Below are 21,280 nucleotides of genomic sequence, written 5' to 3'. Positions count from 1 at the left end.
TGCCATTTCTAACCTTTATATTCTAGTTTTGTTTGTTTGACTATTTGTTGTTTGGTTGTTTAAAAAAACATTACAATTTCCTTACTGTTTCCCAAGGTCAATAAATTTCTGTAGTTTATTTTTGTCACCATCATAATTATATAGAAAAGAAAAATGTATCTTATTGAGAATAATTTTTATAAATTTATTAAGATCTATTTAATGACTTATTGGTTTTTAGGTGGCCAAACCGTACTAAAAGTATCTTACAAATAGTTTGAAACAAAGGCTTGTGGCCAAGCTGTGAAAAATTTCTCAAAGTAGTTAATACATTTCTACAGTATTACTGAAACCTTGCTAAACTTAAGAAAGAATTTTGGCCAGATATCACAAGAAATTTGTACTTGTGGACTTCTAATAAATGTGTACTGTTTTCATGCAACTAACCATATGCATTAGGGCTTATCAATATTGGAGCCTAATGATTAAATGATTAATAGTTCTTCCTTTTGTACACATGGAAGATAATTTCACCAAATGTGATTTGAGTTCATTCCTAGTATCTGATATTGTTAGGCAAAAGAAAAAAACAAACAGGATGAGATGAGGAGCAAGGATGCAGCTACTATACTGTCAAGAACATGGGACTAAGAACAGATGCAGAAATTCTAGTCCCAGCACAGCCACTAACAAAGCAAATAATTTTGGTCAAGTCACCTCACCTCTCTGGACTTAAATTTCCTTCCAGTTATAAAATTCTCCTTATCAAATTACCCATGGTGTCACTTTGAAAGACAGAGACCTTACCTCAAGAGCATCAAATTCAGGAAACATAAATTTTTGCAAACAGAGGGGATGGAAACTTTATCCAAAACTATTGAGAACTCTGCATCAGGGTAGAGAGTTAAATCAGTCAGGGTGCAGCAACTATTCTAATGGCTATTCCACACCTGTCTCACAAGCTCTCTGGCTACCAGGACTGCCAGACCACTTGAACAATATTGGACACAAGTGACAAAAAATTGTACCCCAAATTGGGGGTCAAAGCAGCTCTACCTATTACACAGGAATAAACACAGGGAGGCTGCCAGATTGAGGAGAAAAAGAAATACAGCCCAAATGAAAGAACAGAACAAAACCGCATAAAAAGAACTAAATGAAACAGAGATAGCCGACCTATCAGATGCAGAGTTCAAACCACTGGTGATCAGGATGCTCAGAGAACTCATTGAGTACAACAACAAGATAAAGAAAGAAATGAAGGTCACACTAACTGAAATAAAGAAAAATCTATAAGGAGCCATCAGTGAAGGGAAGGAAACCAGTATTCAAATCAATAATTTGGAAAATAATGAAGAAATAAACATTCAACCAGAACAGAAAGAAGAAATGAGAATGAAAAAAAAAAAAACAACAACAGCAAGGATAGTATAAGAAGACCTTGGGACATCTCCAAAGATGCCAACATCCAAATCTTAGGGATACCAGAAGGAGAACAGGAAGAGCAAGAAATGGAAAACTTATTTGAAAAAATAATGAAATAAAACTTCTTTAATTTGATGAAGGAAATAGACATACAAGTTCAGGAAGCACAGAGAATACCAAATAAGTTGGACCCAAAGAAGACCACACGAAAACACATCATAATTAAAATGGCAAAGGTTAAAGGTAAAGAGAGAATCTTAAAAGCAGCAAGAGAAAAGCAGAGAGTTGCCTTCAAAAAAGATCCCAAGCGCGGGCTGCGAACCAGTCATCGCAGGTTCGATTCCCAGTCAGGGCACGTGCCTGGGTTGCAGGCCATAACCCCCAGCAACCACACATTGATGTCTCTCTCTGTCTCCCTCTTCCAACTCTAAAAATAAAGTAAATAAAATCTTTAAAAAAAAAAAAAATCCCATAAGACTGTCAGCTGATTTCTCAAAAGAAAATTTTCAAGCAAGAAAGGACAGGCAAGATGTATTCAAAATAATGAAAAGTAAGGACCTACAACCTAGATTACTCTCTCCAACAAAGCTATCATTTAGAATGGAAGGGCAGATAAAATGCTTTCCAGACAAGGTAAAGTTAAAGGAGTTCATCATCACCAAGTCATTGTTACATGAAATGTTAAAGGGACTAATTTAAGCAAAAGAAGATAAAAACTATTAACATTAAAAAGGCAACATATTCACAACCATCAGAAACTGAATCTACAACAAACAAATGAATAAACAAACTAAGCAAACAACCAGAACAGAAACAGAAATAGGTATGGAGATCATTTGGAGGGTTATCAGTGGGGAAGAGGGATGTGGAGAATGAGGGAAAAGGTGCAGGTATTAAAAAGCATAATTGAGCCCTGGCTGTCGTAGCTCAGTGGATTGAGCACGGGCTGCGAACCCAAGCATCGCAGGTTCGATTCCCAGTCAGGGCACATGCCTGGATTGCAGGCCACGGCTCCCAGCAACTGCACATTGATGTTTTCTCTCTCTCTTTCTCCCTCCCTTCCCTTCCCTCTCTAAAAATAATAAATATACAAAATCTTTTTTTAAAAAAAGCATAATCGATGGGTACAAAATAGACAGGAGGGTGTTAAAACTAGTATAGGAAATGGAGAAGCCAAAGAACTTATATGCCTAACCCATGGACATGAACTAAGGAAGAGGAGTGCTGGAGGGGAATGGGGTACCAGCGGAGGAGGGCAAAGGAGGAAAAATTGGGACAACTTAATAACATAACCAATAAAATGTCCTTTAAATATATTTTATTTATGGTAAGGTGTATATATCACAAAGTTCACCATTCTAATAATTTCTGAGAGGCATTAATCACTTTCACAATGTTTGCCTCTATGACCACATAATTTTTTTAATGGATATTTAAAGTCATTCATCTGTCAGTGCTGCGGACCCTATGCTAAACTCTGGGGATTACATGTTAAACAAAAATTGACACGATCTGTGCCTTCAATTGGGTGGTCTTCCAAAGCCCAATTCTGGAATCAAAGGCTAGCGGGGTGTCAGTGCCCGCCAAGGGAGGAGCTACGGGAGGGGCTTGGGAGACGCTATGGGCGGGGTTGTGGGCGTGGTTGTGGGCGGGGCCTGAGCTGGGCTCTGACGCGGGAGGAACGAAGGACGATGCCTGGGCGGGGCGTAAAAGGTGGGCCAGTTCTGATGATTCCCTCCGCCAGCGCCAGGGCCTGTCCCTGAAGCCCCTGGGGCCCGGGGCCCTGAGTAGGGGCATTTCCTCCGGCCCCGCTCTTGGGCGGCAGTGGCCTGACAGGAAGCCTGAGTGGGATGCGGCTAACGCGGAAACGGCTGTGCTCGTTTCTCATCGCCTTGTACTGCCTCTTCTCGCTGTACGCCGCGTACCACGTCTTTTTCGGGCGCCGCCGCCGGGCACCGGCCGCGTCTTTGCGGGGCCCTAGGAAGGGGGCGGCCCCGGCGCGGGAGGGGCGCAGCCGAGGTAGGATACGGAGCAGTGGCCTGGGTCGCCAGCTGCGGGCTCCAGCGCGGGGGTGCGGGGTTAGTGGGGGCCACGCGGAGCCGAGCCTCGTGACTGGGGATCCCGCTCGGTCCGGGACTGCCCTGGGGCCCCGCGGTGCGCTTTTGCTGCTCCAACTCTCCGTAACCTGCCCTGGGCGCGGGACTGGAGGGCAGTGCCTCCCGAGTCCCACACGCTGTCCCCACTTACCACCCTCAAAGCTGACGGACGCGCACACCTTTGAAACTTGTCTTAAACATACCAGACGTTGTCACAAAATGCCAGAGATTCGCGGGAATGCTGCTGGGTGTAAGACACCTATTTCCTTATTGAAACAAAGAGCCCCCTCTAATCATGCAGCGATTTCGGAGGGCCAGGACACTTTACCTCCAAGTACTGGTCCCCTGGCCTGTATTTTTGCCCTACGTCAGGATGGGACAGACGCTCATCTCTTCCCTTTTCAGAATTTTGCGCAGTAGTATTGTAAACCGTTGGACACTTTATTCTTAAGTCAAATTTTTGTGTATAGGTTACGTATATACAATCTATAAGGAATTGCAAAAGTTAAACTTGTAACTTGATACATACTATCCAGTTATTTTAGAAGGTTTTTGTTTGGGAAAGGTAATTTTATCTCTTCAGATATTTCAGAGTAAAGGGTTAAGAAAAATTAGATTCTGATTTCCTTTTTTTTTTAAAAAAAAAAAAAGGTATGTTTAACCAGTCCAAATTCTGTTGCATTGCCTCTTTGAAAAATTAAAGGTAGGGTGAAATGAGAACTCTCTAATATCTAATTTAAATGGCTTGAATTTGCAACTCCAGTTCTACCTTGCTTACAAACACTGTTACTGTTTTTAAAACACAGAGCCATCTACTTTGGGAAGTGAAGAATGGAATCCTTGGGAAGAAGATGAAAAACAGGAACAGCAACACAGATTTAAAACTAGCCTTCAAATATTAAATAAATCCACAAAAGGGAAAACGGACTTCCGAGTGCAAATCTGGGGCAAAGCTGCCATTGGTGAGTTAATGTGTACAGCTAACACATGTAAAAAGCATCGCAAAATGTACTTTATTAATAGTAGATTCAATTCATTTTAATACATTTATAGCTTATTTTATCACTTGTTAAAATAACACATTTTTTCAATATTTCATTTCTCCATTTTGATAGGTAATATCTGCGTAAATACAGGCACACACATTCTATTGTTGGTCTTTAGCCAAGCACAAGTTGATTTGTCAATACAAAAATGGGTTGTGTAAGCATTATTAGAGTTAAATGTATATGTCAACTAAATTGTTATGAATCTATGTTTATTCATACTTGATACACAAGTATAAGTTGTGGCCACTGCCTTTGATGGCCGGACAAGTTTGGGAAACATCGAACTACGCAAAGTTAAACCAGGTTCTTTATTGATTTCTCAGAGCCTTTCATAGGCCAATATTTGTTGTCAGTGTGCAAGAAGGGGATATAGTATGTAGCTGATTAAACTTAATTACCCACAAAAGCATTTTCTTCTGAGTAACCTAGCATTCCAAGTTTATATATCGTGCTCAATTAGAGAATAAAGCCCTCAATTCTTAGAAGAGTCAGAAAGAATTGAATTAGGAGGGGCTTTATTTGGCCTTTAAATATGAGTTGGATTTATATGGGCAGTAAGGGGTATGGATAGAAAGTACCAGAGGAGAGGAAAGGAAACAGGGGACAAAGCCTGGCCCATGGAGTTTCATAAATTCATTCACATTTGCATGCAAATACACATCCTTGAAGATTACTACTGACCTCTAAATTTTAGGTACCCGGAAGCAGGCCTCTAATCATCAATTTCTAACAATTTTTTCTTTATAAAGTCTCTAATATTAATTTCTGCTTTTAAATGATCATTTCTTCCTTCTAGTTTTTAATTAAATCTACATCTTAACAAGTGGTAATATTTCTAGATGTGTCTCTTTTTAATCCATTAAGCACAAAGTGACCGGATGAGTGTAGTCAAACTCTACCTTCATCAACCTATTCCCCAGGCACAGTAATAGCATACCAGGTATAGACATTCCCGTTGAAAGGGAGAAAATGGAAGTAAAATTGAGTCACTGATCCAAGCAATTTTGAAATCCAACCAGGCAAACTCCATTAGGTTTCAAGGCCTGGGGATAATCTGTGGCTCAAAGCTTTGCTTCTGGCCCTTCAGCTCTGCCTTCGTAGTCATCCTTCCTTTTTCATGAAGGGTTGGAATGTGTTTTCAGATCAATAGTTTTACAGTCTGTTTCCCAAAGATAGCCTTCTTCACTTCAGCTTCTCTCCCTCAGTCCCTGGTAGTCCAAGCTGCCAGTGTTTCTGCTGAGACAACATTCTCAAGAATCTTGTGGGTCTCCTGTGTATGTCAGGGGGTTAGTTGCATTAGAAACGAGCTCCTCCACAGGTCTTTCCTGGACAATCCCTTCTCTGCTTCAGGCTTTTGCTAACATTACTGAGCAAGATCCATTAATTACACATCTAATATGTTCAAAGAGCCCTCTATCTGACTAAATACAATCTTTTTAATCTTCTGGGGCACTGGCCAAAAGGATATCAAGTCACATCCTTGGCCTTCTTTCAAGAACATGCTTTCCTGACAGTGAATCTCCTAAATTTTCACATCATTTACAATTTGAATAGGCTGAGAATTTCCCAAATCATCAAATACTGTTTCATTTTTACTTAACACTTCTTCCCTCAATCTCACTTTCCTTTTATGTTTTACTGTAATCAGCAAGAAGAAACTAGGCCACAGCTTTCACACTTTTCTTAGAAATCTCTTCAGCTAAATATCCAAGTTTATTGTTTACAAATTCTGCTTTCCACATAACTTCAGGACGCAATTCAGCTAAACTTTCTGTTGTTTTACAGGAATGTGCCATTTAACAAAGGGATACATTCTGAGAAATGTGTCATTAAGCAATTTTGTCCATGTGCCAATATCACAAACCTAAATGGTATATCCTACAACTGTAAAGTATACCCTGTACTTTTCTGTGACTAGTAGTACAGAAGCTTTGTTTACATCAGCATCACTACAAGTACATGAGTAATGTGTTGTACTATGACTTTATGACATCGCTAGGCATAGAAATTTTTCAGCCCCATTGTAATCTTGTCACATACTGCAGTCCCTCATTGATTGAAATACCATTATGTGGTACATGACCGTATAACAAGGATCCCCTTTTCCCCATTTTCTAATGTTGTGTTACTCATTTCCTGAGCCCTCACCAGCAATGCTTTTAACATACATATTTCTACCAGCTTATGAGTTAGGTGTTCCTTAGGATGATACAGGTTTTTTCCTACTATGCTTTGAACTTTCTTCTGCGTTCTCACTAGCTGAGTCATTAACATCCATATATCTACCTATAATTTGTTCAAGGCCATCTAATCTAGCCTTTTTCCCCTTATACTCCTTAAAATTCTTTAAGCCTCTTTCCATACCTAATTCCAAAGCCACTTCTGAACTTTAAATATTTATTACATTGGTACTCCATTTCCAGGTACCCATAATCTATAACTACATAATCTGTAGTTTCCTATAGCAGCTATACCCTATTAACAAAAATTAAATGGCTTAAAACAACACAAATGTATTATCTTATGTTTCTGAAGGCAGAAGACTAAAATGTGTCCACAAGTCTTTATTCCTTTTGGAGGCTCTATAGGAGAAGCAGAATCTCTTACCACTTCCACAGGCTACCCGCATTCCTTGACTCACAGCCCTACGTCACTCTGACCTCTGCTCCCATCCTCACATCTTCTTCCCTCACTCTGACCCTTCTGCCTTTCTTTTGTGCAGACCCTTGTAATTACAAAGAGCCCACTCAGATGATCCAGGTTAATTGCCCCACCTGAGCATCCTTAATTTAAGCACATTGAGGAAGTCTCTTTTGCCATGTAACATAACATATTCACAGGTTCTTGATACTACATCCTTGGACCTTTTGGAGTTGGGGGCCCCTATTCAGCCTACTGCAGTTAGAACTCTAAGTGTGTGTGTGTGTGTGTCCTTTAGTTCTGGGATGTTATGAGAATGAAACAAAACTCACCTTTCAGTGTAACTAAAATAGGGTTCCCAGATTTCTTCATTATGTGGTACTGCTTTCCTCTACTTAGAGCTTCCATTCAAGTGAAATCATGCGAAACAGCAGAGGGTGCCCTAAGGGGAAAAGGTGCAATGGCACTTGTCTGCAGAGGGTTTCAAGCAGTGAGAGGTGTGTGTTCAATTGAGAAGGAGGTGATAGCTCCCTGATATTGAAGGGATACATACATACTGGGCTTCTCTGATTATGTTTAGCACAAAATAGTGAATCCTCCCAGCTTGTTATAAAATAGAAACAGTTCTAATCACATGCAGCAGGTCTTCCTAACATCCTTTAGTTCAAGTCGTATTGTCATGTTGATGAGCTTCCATAGGAACTTAACTCCTGTTTATATCTATTAGCCTAAGTAAAATTGGTTTTGTTTTACACCCATCCACTTAAAGTCACAGAACATATCAAGGACGTTAAGTGAGGACTTACTGTAGTAATTTACATAGTACTACAGCACATTTCAGGATAAAATAGGTAGTAAAGGTCCAATGATAAATAGGCATTTCTCAAATTTAGAGTAAGAGGGGTTATTGTCTGTCACCCACTTTTGCCACACTTCACACTAACAGCCTCTGAGTTCTGTCCGTTCTGCTGTAGCTGCCATGCCAATGATTTTGAGCTATTGCTTGGTAGCACTGCCTGCCAAGGAACCAAGATGAAAAAAATTGGGGTCCTAATCAAATGATATAAAAGAGCAGAACACAAGCTCATCTCATACGCCAGAGTAGACCAGACAGTAAATGTTTTTTGTTTTTTGTTTTTAATTACCAGGTTTGTATCTCTGGGAGCATATTTTTGAAGGCTTACTTGATCCCACTGATGTGACTGCTCAGTGGAGAGAAGGAAATGCAGTTGTAGGAAGAACGCACTACAGGTATTATTGTACGACGTTAACCTTTGCTGTGTGGCCATACAGTGTTTTGTGCCAGTACTAGAAGAAAAATAAGAATCTATATTTGTAGAAAATATTTCCATTTCAACTTGTAAAGAATAGAGAAATGAATCTCATAAATATATATTCATAGTTAAAGCTTATCTTGAACATTTTCTTATGTAATTAAGTACAAATACTCCTCTTTTTTGAATTGTGTCTGTTTCATTTTTATTTAAACATTTCTGATTACATGAAAAAATTCATGTTCCAAATTTTGTAACACTTATTTGTTGATAAGCATTTAACATTTCATATCTTAGAGGAATAATATATAAACTTAAATTTTTTTCAGTTTTTCTCTTTCATATAATAGTTTTGTTCACATATTTTTATAATAATAGGTTGTATAAAAGCTCTTGCTATGAGTTTTAAAATTTTTATTTATTAAAACATGTATGAGTTCTATAATGATTTAATAGTATAAGTTACCATTTTCCTGCAATACTAGCAATCTGTTTTTTACACTCAATAAAACCAAGGCATTGTTAAGACTTTTTTGAGCATTTATTTTTATAAAACTTTTAATTATGATGGCATATTTCTAAAGGTTTTTAATAGGTACAATTAAGATTTTATTTAGAAAAATTATAATGTTATAAAAGAATGCTATTTCTATTAGACTTTGCTTTTTATTGAAATAAACAATAAAAAATAATTATTTTAAATTGTTTATTTCATGTAAAAATTATATTATTGGAGGGAAAATGTGAATCAAAGACTCTATTGTATTAGGATTCCATTTCTTAGAGAAATCAAGAGGAAAAGTTATGTTATAGTTAATCTCAATTTTATTTGAATTTTTGCTGCATCTTTAATTTTTTATTTACTTTGTATACACTTAGAAAACAATTGTATTGCATGAATCTTTTCAAAGTAATCATTCTTGAAAAGTAGATAGGTTTTTCATATCATCATTGGTAATGATTATTTTCCATTTCATCTCCAGACTTCTATTGATAATTCCATTCAAGAGTTCATACATATTCCCTGGCTGGCGTAGCTCAGTGGATTGAGTGTGGGCTGGGAACCAAAGTGTCCCAGGTTCGATTCCCAGCCAGGGTACATGCCTGGGTTGCAGGCCATAACCCCCAGCAAGCGCACATTGATGTTTCTCTCTCTCTCTCTCTCTCTCTCTCTCTCTCTCTCTCTCTCTCTCCCACCCTTCCCTCTCTAAAAATAAATAAATAAAATCTTTTTAAAAATAAAAATAAATAAAATTTAAATAAAAAAGAGTTCATACATAGGCCTTAACTGACAATAGTTGGATTTGTGTATTTGAAAGTAAATGTGTATTATGCATGTATATCTAATATTTTGATATTTTAAAAGTAAATGTGTTATGAGTATTAGTCTAATAGTTCTACCCACAATATGTAGAATTTTCAGAAAAATTCTTAGAAATTTATAGAAAAGTTAGTATATACTGTTAATGTAATGTTACTAAAAGATTTGAGCAAACAGCATTAATTGTCAAAGGGCAATCTTCCCTTCTGAAATTTTTACCTGAGATTTTATGTTAATGTTCAAATAGGAATGCTATAATCTCTTAGGATTTAAGAGAACTGTATATTCAAAGAAGTTAACGATTGTGGCAGATTTTCTGAAACAATTTACTAAAATTTTAGGCTCATGAAAAGTAGTGTTCCTAATTTATTTATCCAAAATTAATAAAGTTTTTTCTTTTTTAATTAAATTTATTGGGGTGACATTGGGTAATAAGATTATAAAGGCTCCAAGCGCACGTGTCTATGAAACATGATGTGTATGTTGCACTGTGCACCCACCACCAAAGGCAAATCATCTTCTATCACCACATATTCAGCCCCTTTACCCTTTACCCTCTCCCCTCAGGTAACCACCATATGTTGCCTGTTTTTGTTTCTTTTTCTTGCTTGTTCATTTGTTTTTCAGTGTTATATCCCACATGAGAGTGAGATCACATGGATAAGTTTTTCTGTCTGACTTATTTTCACTACTAGTACAAAATTGCAAGTTTTGAGTTGACTTGAACTACATGAGAACAAACTTAAATGTTCCAACACATTGATCATTACTGGACCAAAAGTGAATCAGAAGTAGTGGGTCATCCTGAAGGAATAAATGAGAGTTTCTAAGTCCTATCGGGTACTTGTAAGTTAGGGTAATATATTTTGTTTAAATACATGTTTTAGTTTACAAGGAGCTTGTATCATCAACTTTTAGCCTCACAACAATTCTGAAACAGAAATAAAAATGACATCATTAGTATTCCAGGGTTGATCAGGCTTATGAATGCTGATTCTTATCAACTTGTAGGCCCAAAGAATATAATCCAGAATACCAAGTAAATAGCTAGAATGGAATAGAACTATTAGTTCACATGCTTATATTGACTTGACCAGCACATTCTTTCCTTATAGGCAGCCTGCAATTGATACCCAATCATTTAAGGCTTGTTTGATTAAATATGGCATCAAAATATGTGATTTAACAATATGAAGTACTTCCAAACTGTGTTTCAGAAGGGAAGAAATGACTCGTTGTTCACCAGTGGATCAGTAATATACAGTCTGTCCTCAGCATGTGACTACATGTACATGTGGGGCACAGTGAACAGAGCTTCATGAAGCCCTGTCACCTCTGGGCAGTGTCGCAGTGTGATTGAGTTGTAAGAGCACAGCCTTTACAGCCAAATATCTCAGTTCACACTGTAGCTTTACCTCTTATTAGCCATCTGGCCCTGGGCAAGTTTTTTATCCTCTCTGTGCTTGCATGTCCTTAAGTTTAAAATAAGGCAAATAATAGATATTACATCACAGGGTTGTTTTGAAGATTAAATGAATTAAAAGTTGTATATTGCTTAGAACAGTCTCTGGCACATAGTAATCACCTCAGAAGTCTTGTTTTTATTAGTTGTATTGTTTTTACTGTTATTCAATTGGTACTGCAACATCTCCCTCCCTTTCAGTTCTCCTTTTTCTGTGTTTCCATTATTGTCTACTATCTCTCCATCACGTACCTCCTCACCAGTGCCTACTGATACATTCTTTTTTTTTTTTGAGTGAACAGTTTTTATTGAAACCCTTCAAGATTAAAGAGGACTAAAGGGTGACTTTTGGTGCCATGACAGAAAGTTTCATGTAACTGTATCATCATTTATAGGAACGAACAAACCCAAATGTGACAAAATTCAAATTCTTGTGTAATTGCTGCAAGTGAATGTAAATAAATTAATCATTCACTCACAGCCTTTCAGTAACCATTCGAAACAGAAGGGAATCCACGTGGCATAACAAAATGTGCAAAGCTTAATGAAATAAGTTTCTCAAACTTATTTTTACAGGATGCAGTATGCACTTGAAATGATTAAATGCCTTAAGCTGATTTTTTTATTGTAAACTCTTTTAACATCAGGTTAACTTCAATGCATGGTATTCAAAAAGAACACAGCTTCTGAATTAGAAAGATCACTTAAGTTAAAATGAGGAATTAAGTATTGTAATTAGGAAAAGGCTGGGGGAGGGTGGCGGTTGAAAGAAATCTTCAAGACAAAGAATACTAATTTTGGTACATTTTCCTCCTTACTATACAAACTATTATACCTTTCAAAATAAAATACCCACATAGGATAACTTTAATAAGAAACATTCAAATGAGGTCTTGGAAAAACATTAACCAAAAAATTTACTGGACCAATCATGTCTTAATTTGTGATTAGTCAAACATTTTATTAAGTGTTTTTTGCCGCAGAGCTTGGGTTCTCTCCTTTTGGTCCCTGCAATTAAGAAACATTCAGTTAGCTGTGCTATTGAAATTGATATATTCTTTACGTTAATGTGTTCAAATAGGTTACAAATACCCTGGGATCCATTATGTCTCTTAAAGGAACTTTGCCTGTCTCTATTCAGGTCCATCATATGTGGACCTACAGTTTGATTTTATTGGGCAACTTTATTTTTAATTTCTTTAAGAGGAATCTTATTCCTGCTCACCATGGCCTTTGCTTATTTCCTGAAGACTGCCTTCAGAATCCTGTAATTTCCATAAGCAGGCATATATCTGTATATCTACTTCATTTTTTTCTGTGTACATTGTTATATACCATATTTTTTGGACTGTAAGATGCACTCTCTCCCCCAAATTTGGGGGGAATAATGGTGGTTAATGCTGCTGTTGAGTTCTGTTTACATTTACATTGGTGAAATATTATTATTATTATTTTTTTAAAGATTTTATTTATTTATTTTTAGAGAGGAAGGGAGAGAGAGAGAGAGAGAAGGAGAGAAACAGCAATGTGCAGTTGCTGGGGGCCATGGCCTGCAACCCAGGCATGTGCCCTGACTGGGAATCGAACCTGCGATGCTTTGGTTCACAGCCTGAGCTCAATCCACTCAGCTACGCCAACCAGGGCGTGAAATATTATTTATTTATGTTATTTATGTTATTAAATATTTTACTACATTTTTTGTTTCAATTTTTTTTTCCTATTTTCCTCCTCTAAAGCCTAGATAAGTCTTATGGTCCGAAAAATACAGTAATTAAGATAATAGTGCAGATATGATACTGTTCCCTGCTTTTTCACAGAGTTGTAGCTAACATTTATGAGCAGAAGCTCTGTGACCAGTATTGTCTTAAGTGCTCTACAACCGTTACCTCCTTTCATCCTTAGAACCCATTGCTAATCTCCATCCAAATTAGTTGTCCTGCCCATAAGTAATCTCATTCTCCACATACACCCTTGGATCACAAGCTTATCTGCTTCTCCGCCTTTGTTCATATTGTATTTCCTGGAATACATTTCAACCTTTATGTTGCTCCCTTGATTCCCCTTTCACTTGAACTACCCTAGCAATTTTATTCTATATCACTTAATACAGCATTTAACATGTACTCTTATGCTAGTGTTTATTGAACTGTAAAACACTGAACAGGTGTTTTTAATCTATTACATGCTTATATAAAACAATAAATAGATATATATTATTTGAAAAATGGTTTATACCTCAAAGTCATACCCAATAAATAATAAGTTAGAACAATTATATCAGCCCTGGGTGGTGTTGCTCAGTGGGTTGAGTGTCCGCCTGCAAATGGAAAGGTTGTGGGTTTGATTCCTGGTCAGGACACATGCGTGTGTTGCAGGCCAGCTCCCCAGTTGCAGGTGTGTGAGAGGCAACCAATTGATGTTTCTCTTCCTGCCTTACTCACACCCTTCCCCTCTCTAAATAAAATCTTTAAAAATGTTTTTTTTTAAACTCGGTGTTGTCATCATGGATTTAGCAACTTCAGCCTGATTTCTCAAATGCCAAACAAGGAACTAATGTAGTCTGGAGTTGTTGTGGATGTTAAATGATAACGTATGCAAAATGCCTGTGTATTGTGTATATAAAAGGCATTTAATAAATGTTAGTCTTTACTTCCTCAAGTTACAAGCAATAAAAACAGGATTTCAGTTTATTTATACTAAAGATTAAAAGATTCTAGCAGGTTATAAAGAAATGTTTCAGCAGATTGTAAAGAATCCAGGACCATTGTGGCTAATTTTAAGATAGATTAAGTGGTATTTTTTATATTTTATACATATCAGTTAAAAATATTTCAATGGTATTGGTTGTTGTGAGTAGCACATAAGATGAAAGAAAATATTAGTTATGAAACATGTCTATTTCTTGACAGTTTTTTAATACTTTAAAGAACAGAGAGTAATACAACCAATTCTCATTTACCAACCACACAGAACTAACACAGTCCAGCTCTCTGTCATATTTGCTTCAGATATTTAACTTTCCTCTTAATAGAATTAAATACTTTCAATAAAAGTGAAGCTCTTTTTGTACTGTTTCCCCAGCCCTTTTCTCTTCCTTCCTCCTCGGAGGCAACCACTGTCATGAATTTGGTGTGTATCTTCCCACTCAAGTTTTTATATTTATACCTATAATAGATATATAAGCATAAATTTTTCTGAATTTACTTTAAAATTTACATAACTATCATATTTTATGAGTGTTTTGCTACTTGCTTTTTTTAATACTATATTTTGAGACTTAACCTTCATGGAATGTTTATAATGCCATCTTCCATTTCTTAATTTATCAACACTTTCCCATCCATTGATTCAGACATTTCATTCAGATAGACAGTATAATAGCAGCTCACACCATAAAGGGGGTGGGAGCTCCTGGCTTAAACACCTTTCCAGTATGAACTACAGAGGGCTAAACAATATTCAACTGCCTTTCTTTGCTTAACACTCAAATTCCGGCCAGCACTTATTTTGGATGTGGTTTAAAAAAGGAGGGGGTACCATATTTCCAAGTATCATCTGCAAGCGGATCTGTCTGCAACCAAGGCTGACTAATCTACAGCAAAGCCCCGTCATCCAAATTTGTTCAAAAGAATTTATATTATAGAAATTATGTTTCTAGAAAGAATATGGATTAAATCTCCCAGTAAATTTTATATAAAATGATTAGAAACTCATGGTGCTAACTATATTCATTCTCTTTTTTGTCTCCTGTTTTGTTGTTTTGTTTTTGACAGCTTCATCACTGGTCCCGCTGTAGTCCCAGGGTACTTCTCTGTCGATGTGAATAACGTGGTACTCATTTTAAATGGGAGAGAGAAAGCAAAGGTCTTTTATGCCACCCAGTGGTTACTTTATGTACAAAATTTAGTACAAACTCAAAAAATCCAGCATGTTGCTGTTGTTTTGCTTGGAAATGAACATTGTAACAATGAATGGATCAAGGAATTCCTCAGAAGAAATGGAGGTTTTGTGGAGCTGCTTTTCGTAATATATGACAGCCCCTGGATTAATGACATGGATGTTTTTCAGTGGCCTTTAGGAGTAGCAACGTAAGTACAAAACATTAGACCTGACTCCAGACTTTCAGACCTGAATTTCAAGACCAGGAAGAGTGTGTTTTAAATTTGCAATAAACGTAGTTCTTTTGAGATCATTGAAGCCAGGTGCAATGTTTTCCATGGACAAAAATACAGTTTGGTCTCGTGCTTCAGTAATAATAATGATGTTTTTAGAGTATTTTATTTAGCCTTTTACAAAAAAGGCAGATGAATTACATTTTGGTGTTTTAAGACTGCCAGGCATAAGATGAATTTTTAAGTTTATCAGCAGTTCCATAAAGAGATGACTAGCAGAGAATGGCAGACAAACAGGACTTCTTAAAACAGTTTTTATAAAATCTCTATAACTAATAGTGTTAAAAAAAAAACCCTTCCTTAAAGGCAATATTAAGTCAGAAGCACACTGTACCCTTGGGCCTAGAAGCAAATAATATGATCAGATCTGCCACCAAGACTAGTTGAATTTGCATAAATTTCTATTTTAAAAAGGAATTAATAATTAAGATTTCTCAATATGTCACATATAAGGTCTTTCTTTAAAATGAAAAACTTACTTTTAATCTCTCTGTTAATGGAGTTTATTATTATTATTATTATTATTATTAAGAGTAAGTTGGCTTTAAAAAGGGTTGCCACTGTACATGAACTTCCTGATGGCAGGGATTTTTGTGTCTTTTCGTTCACTACTTTATCCTTAGAGCCCAAGTTTTTCGTGAATGTAGCGGGTTATTTATACTTTTAAGGTCTTGAATTCAACCTGCCTTACAAGTACAGGTGTATAATAAAAGTTGAAGAATATAAAAAACAAGGCACTTTGGCACACAATCTCTATAGCAATTTTGTAAAAGATGTCATTGTGAGAATCTTTTTTTTAAGTCAGTAGATTCCAGGACTTTTCCAAAGTAAGCATGGAAAATTACAGTTTGGGGTTTAAAAAATCATAATTTAGATCTCTTGTTTCTACATCATCATGCTAAGATGTCAGGTTACAGGAATTTTGCCAGTTCTCTTGTCACATATTGCTAACTCATATGTGCTTGTTCTTACAGATACAGGAATTTTCCTGTGGTGGAGGCAAGTTGGTCAATGCTGCACAATGAAAGACCCTATTTATGTAATTTCTTAGGAACTATTTATGAAAATTCATCCAGACAAGCACTAATGAACATTTTGAAACAAGATGAAATTGATAAGCTTTGTTGGGTTTCAGTGAGAGAACAGTAAGTTACTTGATTCATTCACTTTGTTCTCCAGTCTGAGAGTTGCTTTATGTGGAAGCGCAGGTTTCCAAAGAGACATTGTTAATTCCACTTTCAAGTGTATCAGTCCTTCCCCAGGAGATGGATTGGTAATTAAAGCTATGAAGAACTGGGGTTGTATACGTTTAAAACAGGGAGAATCTCCAATAGCTATAGTACGTCTTGAAGAAGAACACTAGTAACTGCAAATGCCAGTTGTTTGGGCTTGCTCAATATTTGCTAGTCAGACTTGACACACAGGAAATTGTGAATATGCCAATAAGGCCTTACTTTCATCCTGAGATGTTCTGCCGACCAGGTCAGTGTTCCATTAATGGCATGGAGTACTCCTCACAGCTCCAAGAACCTGGCATCACTCTGAGGACAGGGACCACTTACTATTATTTTTCGAATCCCCAGGTCAGTATAGGACCTTGCATAAAGCAGGCCAGGCTGAAGTGGGGCAGTGGATGGATACATGCATTGATTTAATAGGGCTGACTTTATTCCATTTCTTTTTACATGGTAATCATGAAACAGGTGTTCATGAAATGAAAGAAGAAATTTTGGAATTATTTTGTCTTTAAAAAATCCAGTGCAGTTTTGTGTGTATGAAGCAGAGTCATCAGAGAACTAATGGCTAAAAAGTATCCTTCTACATCTAGAAATGTATTCATTGAAGCAGATACTCTCTTCGAGAAAACATAATTCCCAACTCTGCTATTTGTGTAACCATATTACATCCATTCAGTCAACAAATATTTATCAAGCAACTGTCTGTGCCCAAAACTGTTTTAGCTGTGAGGGATCCAGCAGTGAACAAAATGATCATAGTACATGCCCTCTTAGGATTTAGATGTTTGTGGGAGGAGACAAACCAGTAAAATGCAGTGTGTATCAGAAGACAATAAATGCCATGTAAAAAAAATTGAGCAGAAGAGCGAAATAGAAAGGACCAGGGATCAGGGGTAGAACATTTGCTGTTTGAGAATGGCCAGAGCAAGTGCTAGGAAGAGGTTACATTTAAGCACAGGCTTGAAGAAGGTGCACGGGTGAGCCTTGAGTGTGTCTGGGAGAGAGCAGTCCAGGCTGAGGGAACGGCAAAGGTAACGAGCCTAAGGCAGAAGCATGCTTATGGTTGAGCAACAACAAGGGGCAGTGTACCTGGCATAGAATGAGTGAGGGTAGTCTAAAATGACAACATTTTTTGTGGCAGTAGCAGTATTCCTGTAATTCTTATAGCGATGGGCCAGGAGATCATCAACTACGTGTCCTCCTTGCTTCTCATTGCTGCTCCCAGACCATATCCCTTTTCCCTCCCTGAAGCCTCCGGTCTTGAATCTCATGCCAGCAGACAAAACCATCCATTCCTCTTCCTCTCTGAAATCATACTCTGACCCTGAAGGGTTTGTCCCCTTAAATCTTTGGAGAATTTCGTTCCTGGCCCTCTCCCTCTCTGATATGACTCCAGTCTCCCTTTGGTGATCCAGATCTACATAGATGGTCCTTCCATCACCTTGGTCCCACAGTTCCTTTACCTCCTCTCCTCCATGATCCGGTCTCCACTTGACCTCAGCTATTTACTATCATGGTTTTTATTTCTAGACCTTATTCACACACATACTGCTTCTCTTCCACAATCTCAAGTTCCAGCATCTCTCTCTGTAACCACCATTTCCTGTAATTTCCTGTAACTATTGTTCCCTGTAATAATCTCCTACAGTGTAGCTGGGACTTAGAGCCTATTGTTCCTACTTCCTTTTCATTGTCCTTTTGCTCACCTCATTATTTTCTTCTTTACCCCACTTACACATTGTAGTCAGTCATGACTGGATATACATTCAGCTCCCTAGTTCCCTAATCTAGCAAACCCTAACTCTGCCTAAATCCAGCTCTCACCTGCCCCATACCTGTACCCATGCAACCAAACACACATGGAGAAAGCTGCCAATCAATTTCACTTTTAATGCATGACCTTGACCCTCAAGTGCCCAACAATCATCCTTTTCCCTCCTCTGTATTCTTCCACTCTCTTCGAAGACTGTTTTATACCTCGTTCTCTCTTCCAAACCACTCTTACCTCATGACCCTACTGGTTATTTCACTGAGAACATAGGAACAATCAGGAGAGAACATCTAGCTTTCTGATGGGCATCTCAGCTTCTACCCTTGCCCCCTTTAGTCTGTTGTTAAGACAACAGCCAGAATGATAGAATGATTTTGATAAACATACATGAGGTCAGTCACCCCTGTCATCCAAACCCTGCATGATAGGATCCTCTGACTTCATCTTCTCCACCTTTCCCCCCAGTCACTCCCCTCCAGCCACGCTGACTCCCCTGCTGTTCATTGAGTGTGTAGGACATGCTGTCTCATGGCTTTTGTGCTTTCTCTGCACTCTGTTCAACCCCCGCCCCCCACCCCCACCCCAGATATTTGCATATTTTGCTCCCTCACCTCCAACTCCATGCTCAAGATGCACCTGTAATAAAATATTCCCTGATCACCTGTTTTCAAATTCCAACACTGTTTCCTCAGAAACTCCCTCCTCACACTCTGCTTCATTTTTTCTGACAGCACTTAACACCTTCTAAATAATTTACTGACTTGACTTGGTTGCTACCTGTCCTCACCCAGTAGATCTAGACTGTAAGCTCTGAGGGGGCAGGAGTTTGGAGGGTGAGGGAGAGAGAAGGTCTGGACTCAGAAAATATTGGCTGAATTAACATTCATTCAGAAATTCTGTGGTGACCACTGGATTTTTTAAATGTGTAGCTGTAAACTTTTCAAAATCTGAAATATTTTCAAGAAATCTATTTGGGCAACATTTCATTTATCTTTTCTGCCTGTCGTCTCTATGATGGGTTTATCATTGCCTGTAACTGACATTAAAAGGTAAAATCTTTTCTTTCATAAAAGTTATGCTTAGTAAAGTGAAAACTACAGTTGTTTTTCTTATTTTCTAGGTGGCAGCCCCAAGAAACAAATGAAAGCCTTAAGAATTATCAAAAAGCTTTGCTTCAGAGTGACCTCACATTGTGCCCAGTAGGAGTAAACACGGAATGTTACAGGATATATGAAGCTTGCTCCTATGGCTCCGTCCCTGTGGTGGAAGATGTAATGACAGCTGGCAGCTGTGGAAATACCTCTGTTTCCCATAATGCTCCTCTGCAGTTGCTCAAGTCTATGGGCGCCCCCTTCATCTTTATTAAGAACTGGAAGGAACTTCCTGTTGTTCTAGAAAAAGAAAAAACTATAATTTTACAAGAAAAAATTCAAAGAAGAAAAATGTTACTTCACTGGTATCAGCACTTCAAAACAGAGCTAAAAATGAGATTTACTAATATTTTAGAAAGTTCATTTTTAATGAACAATAAAGGTTAAGTATTAACTTAGTTTTTTTGAGCTAAGATCTGATTTTTTAAACCATTTCTAACATCAGGTATGTGTGTGGGTGGGTCATGGTTATTCTTCACGGTGCCCTGGTAGACCCTAGGTATGTCTGTCATGGTTGACCAAGTGCCCGCTTGCTGGGCCACTCCTGAAAATGAAGCTAAAATGTTACTCAACTCACTTTTACAAAGTTGAATGATTCAGTATTTATTGACTCCTTTCACCAATTAAACTGACTCTAGGGGAGCAGCATTGTGTAAGTGGAAAGATGGGGCTTTGAAGGCAGCCAAAACCCAAGTTAAAACCTTGCCTCTGCACCTACTACCTGTTTACCTTGAGGAAGCCACCTCATTGCTCTGAGTCTCAGTTCCTTTCTATTTAAATGGAGATAATGGCACCTCATAGGGTAATTTGTAAATATGAAACAAAATAATGAATAAAGTGCCCAATATGTGTAGCAAACTTTAAATAAATAGTAACTTCTTTTTTTTTTTAAATAGTAACTCGTTAAGGGTTAAATTTAAATGTTTTATCACATTCTCATTTACATAATTTGGGAGTATTCATGCCATGTTGGAAATGTACGTAGACAAATCATGTGGAGTTAAAATTCTAGGTGACTTGGGCATTGTTGGGTTATGTTGAGGTGGGTGTCTGGATGCAGAAATTGGTCATAATCCATACAAACCATGGCCCATGGCAGTTAGAACTAGAAAATTAGTGACTAAACTCTACAGAAGTTGTTATTCAAGGACAGAGAAAAACTAGCCAGCTCAGAAGAGGGCTTCATGCAAAGGCTGGCTGGTGCCCGTGGAAAGCAGTGGCTTGGGTTCAGGCCAATGAGTGGTCTGTATGTTAGGTCCTTGGGCTCCTGAGAGGATGGAGGGAAAGATGGGCTCCATCTGTCGCTTTGCCTGGCTTACTATTTTCTCAGGAATCCCGTGGCTTAATTTCTGTGAAACCAGAGGATTAACATCACTGTTAATTATGGGGGTTTTTTTTTGTCTCATTATATGAATAGCCATAGGTATTCAGTAGGTATAAATTCTCCCACAAGTTCATGGACCTGGAGCTTACACAGGGATCTCCACATCATCAGAAGGTCTGGCAGCCTGGAGATGAAGTACCTTACCTTAACGTCGTAGTGAAGACTCATGGAGCCCACGACAACCCTATTCAATTCTGAGGAAACTGTCCCTGCTAATACGCCACATGTAAGGAGCCATTTTATACTATGTGTCTCTCCTCCGTTGTGACACACTTCAAGTGACAACTATGGACATTTTATTCAAGGGTACCCTGTCAA

At 37.8% G+C, this 21,280-nt stretch overlaps 1 protein-coding gene across 5 annotated transcripts; it reads left to right on the top strand.

The window, feature by feature from the left end:
* The first annotated feature begins 3,114 nt into the window (after positions 1-3,114).
* On the top strand, positions 3,115-19,991 carry RXYLT1 (ribitol xylosyltransferase 1). 5 transcript variants are annotated; one of them, XM_036018721.1, is made up of 6 exons: positions 3,115-3,447; positions 4,307-4,462; positions 8,338-8,440; positions 15,020-15,334; positions 16,393-16,563; positions 19,548-19,991. In XM_036018721.1, exons 1-6 carry the CDS (start codon positions 3,255-3,257, stop codon positions 19,963-19,965), a joined length of 1,356 nt encoding a protein of 451 aa, XP_035874614.1. In that variant the 5' UTR covers positions 3,115-3,254; the 3' UTR covers positions 19,966-19,991. The 5 variants fall into 5 exon arrangements, with proteins under 5 accessions (XP_035874614.1, XP_028389148.1, XP_035874616.1 ...); XM_028533347.2 differs by having other exon boundaries at positions 3,117-3,423; XM_036018722.1 differs by lacking the exon at positions 3,115-3,447 and adding an exon at positions 3,811-3,919.
* Positions 19,992-21,280: the final 1,289 nt, after the last annotated feature.

The sequence above is a fragment of the Phyllostomus discolor genome, chromosome 2, assembly GCF_004126475.2.
Source record: "Phyllostomus discolor isolate MPI-MPIP mPhyDis1 chromosome 2, mPhyDis1.pri.v3, whole genome shotgun sequence".
In the NCBI taxonomy this organism is placed as follows: domain Eukaryota; kingdom Metazoa; phylum Chordata; class Mammalia; order Chiroptera; family Phyllostomidae; genus Phyllostomus; species Phyllostomus discolor.
This window is presented reverse-complemented; position numbering and strand designations above follow the sequence as displayed.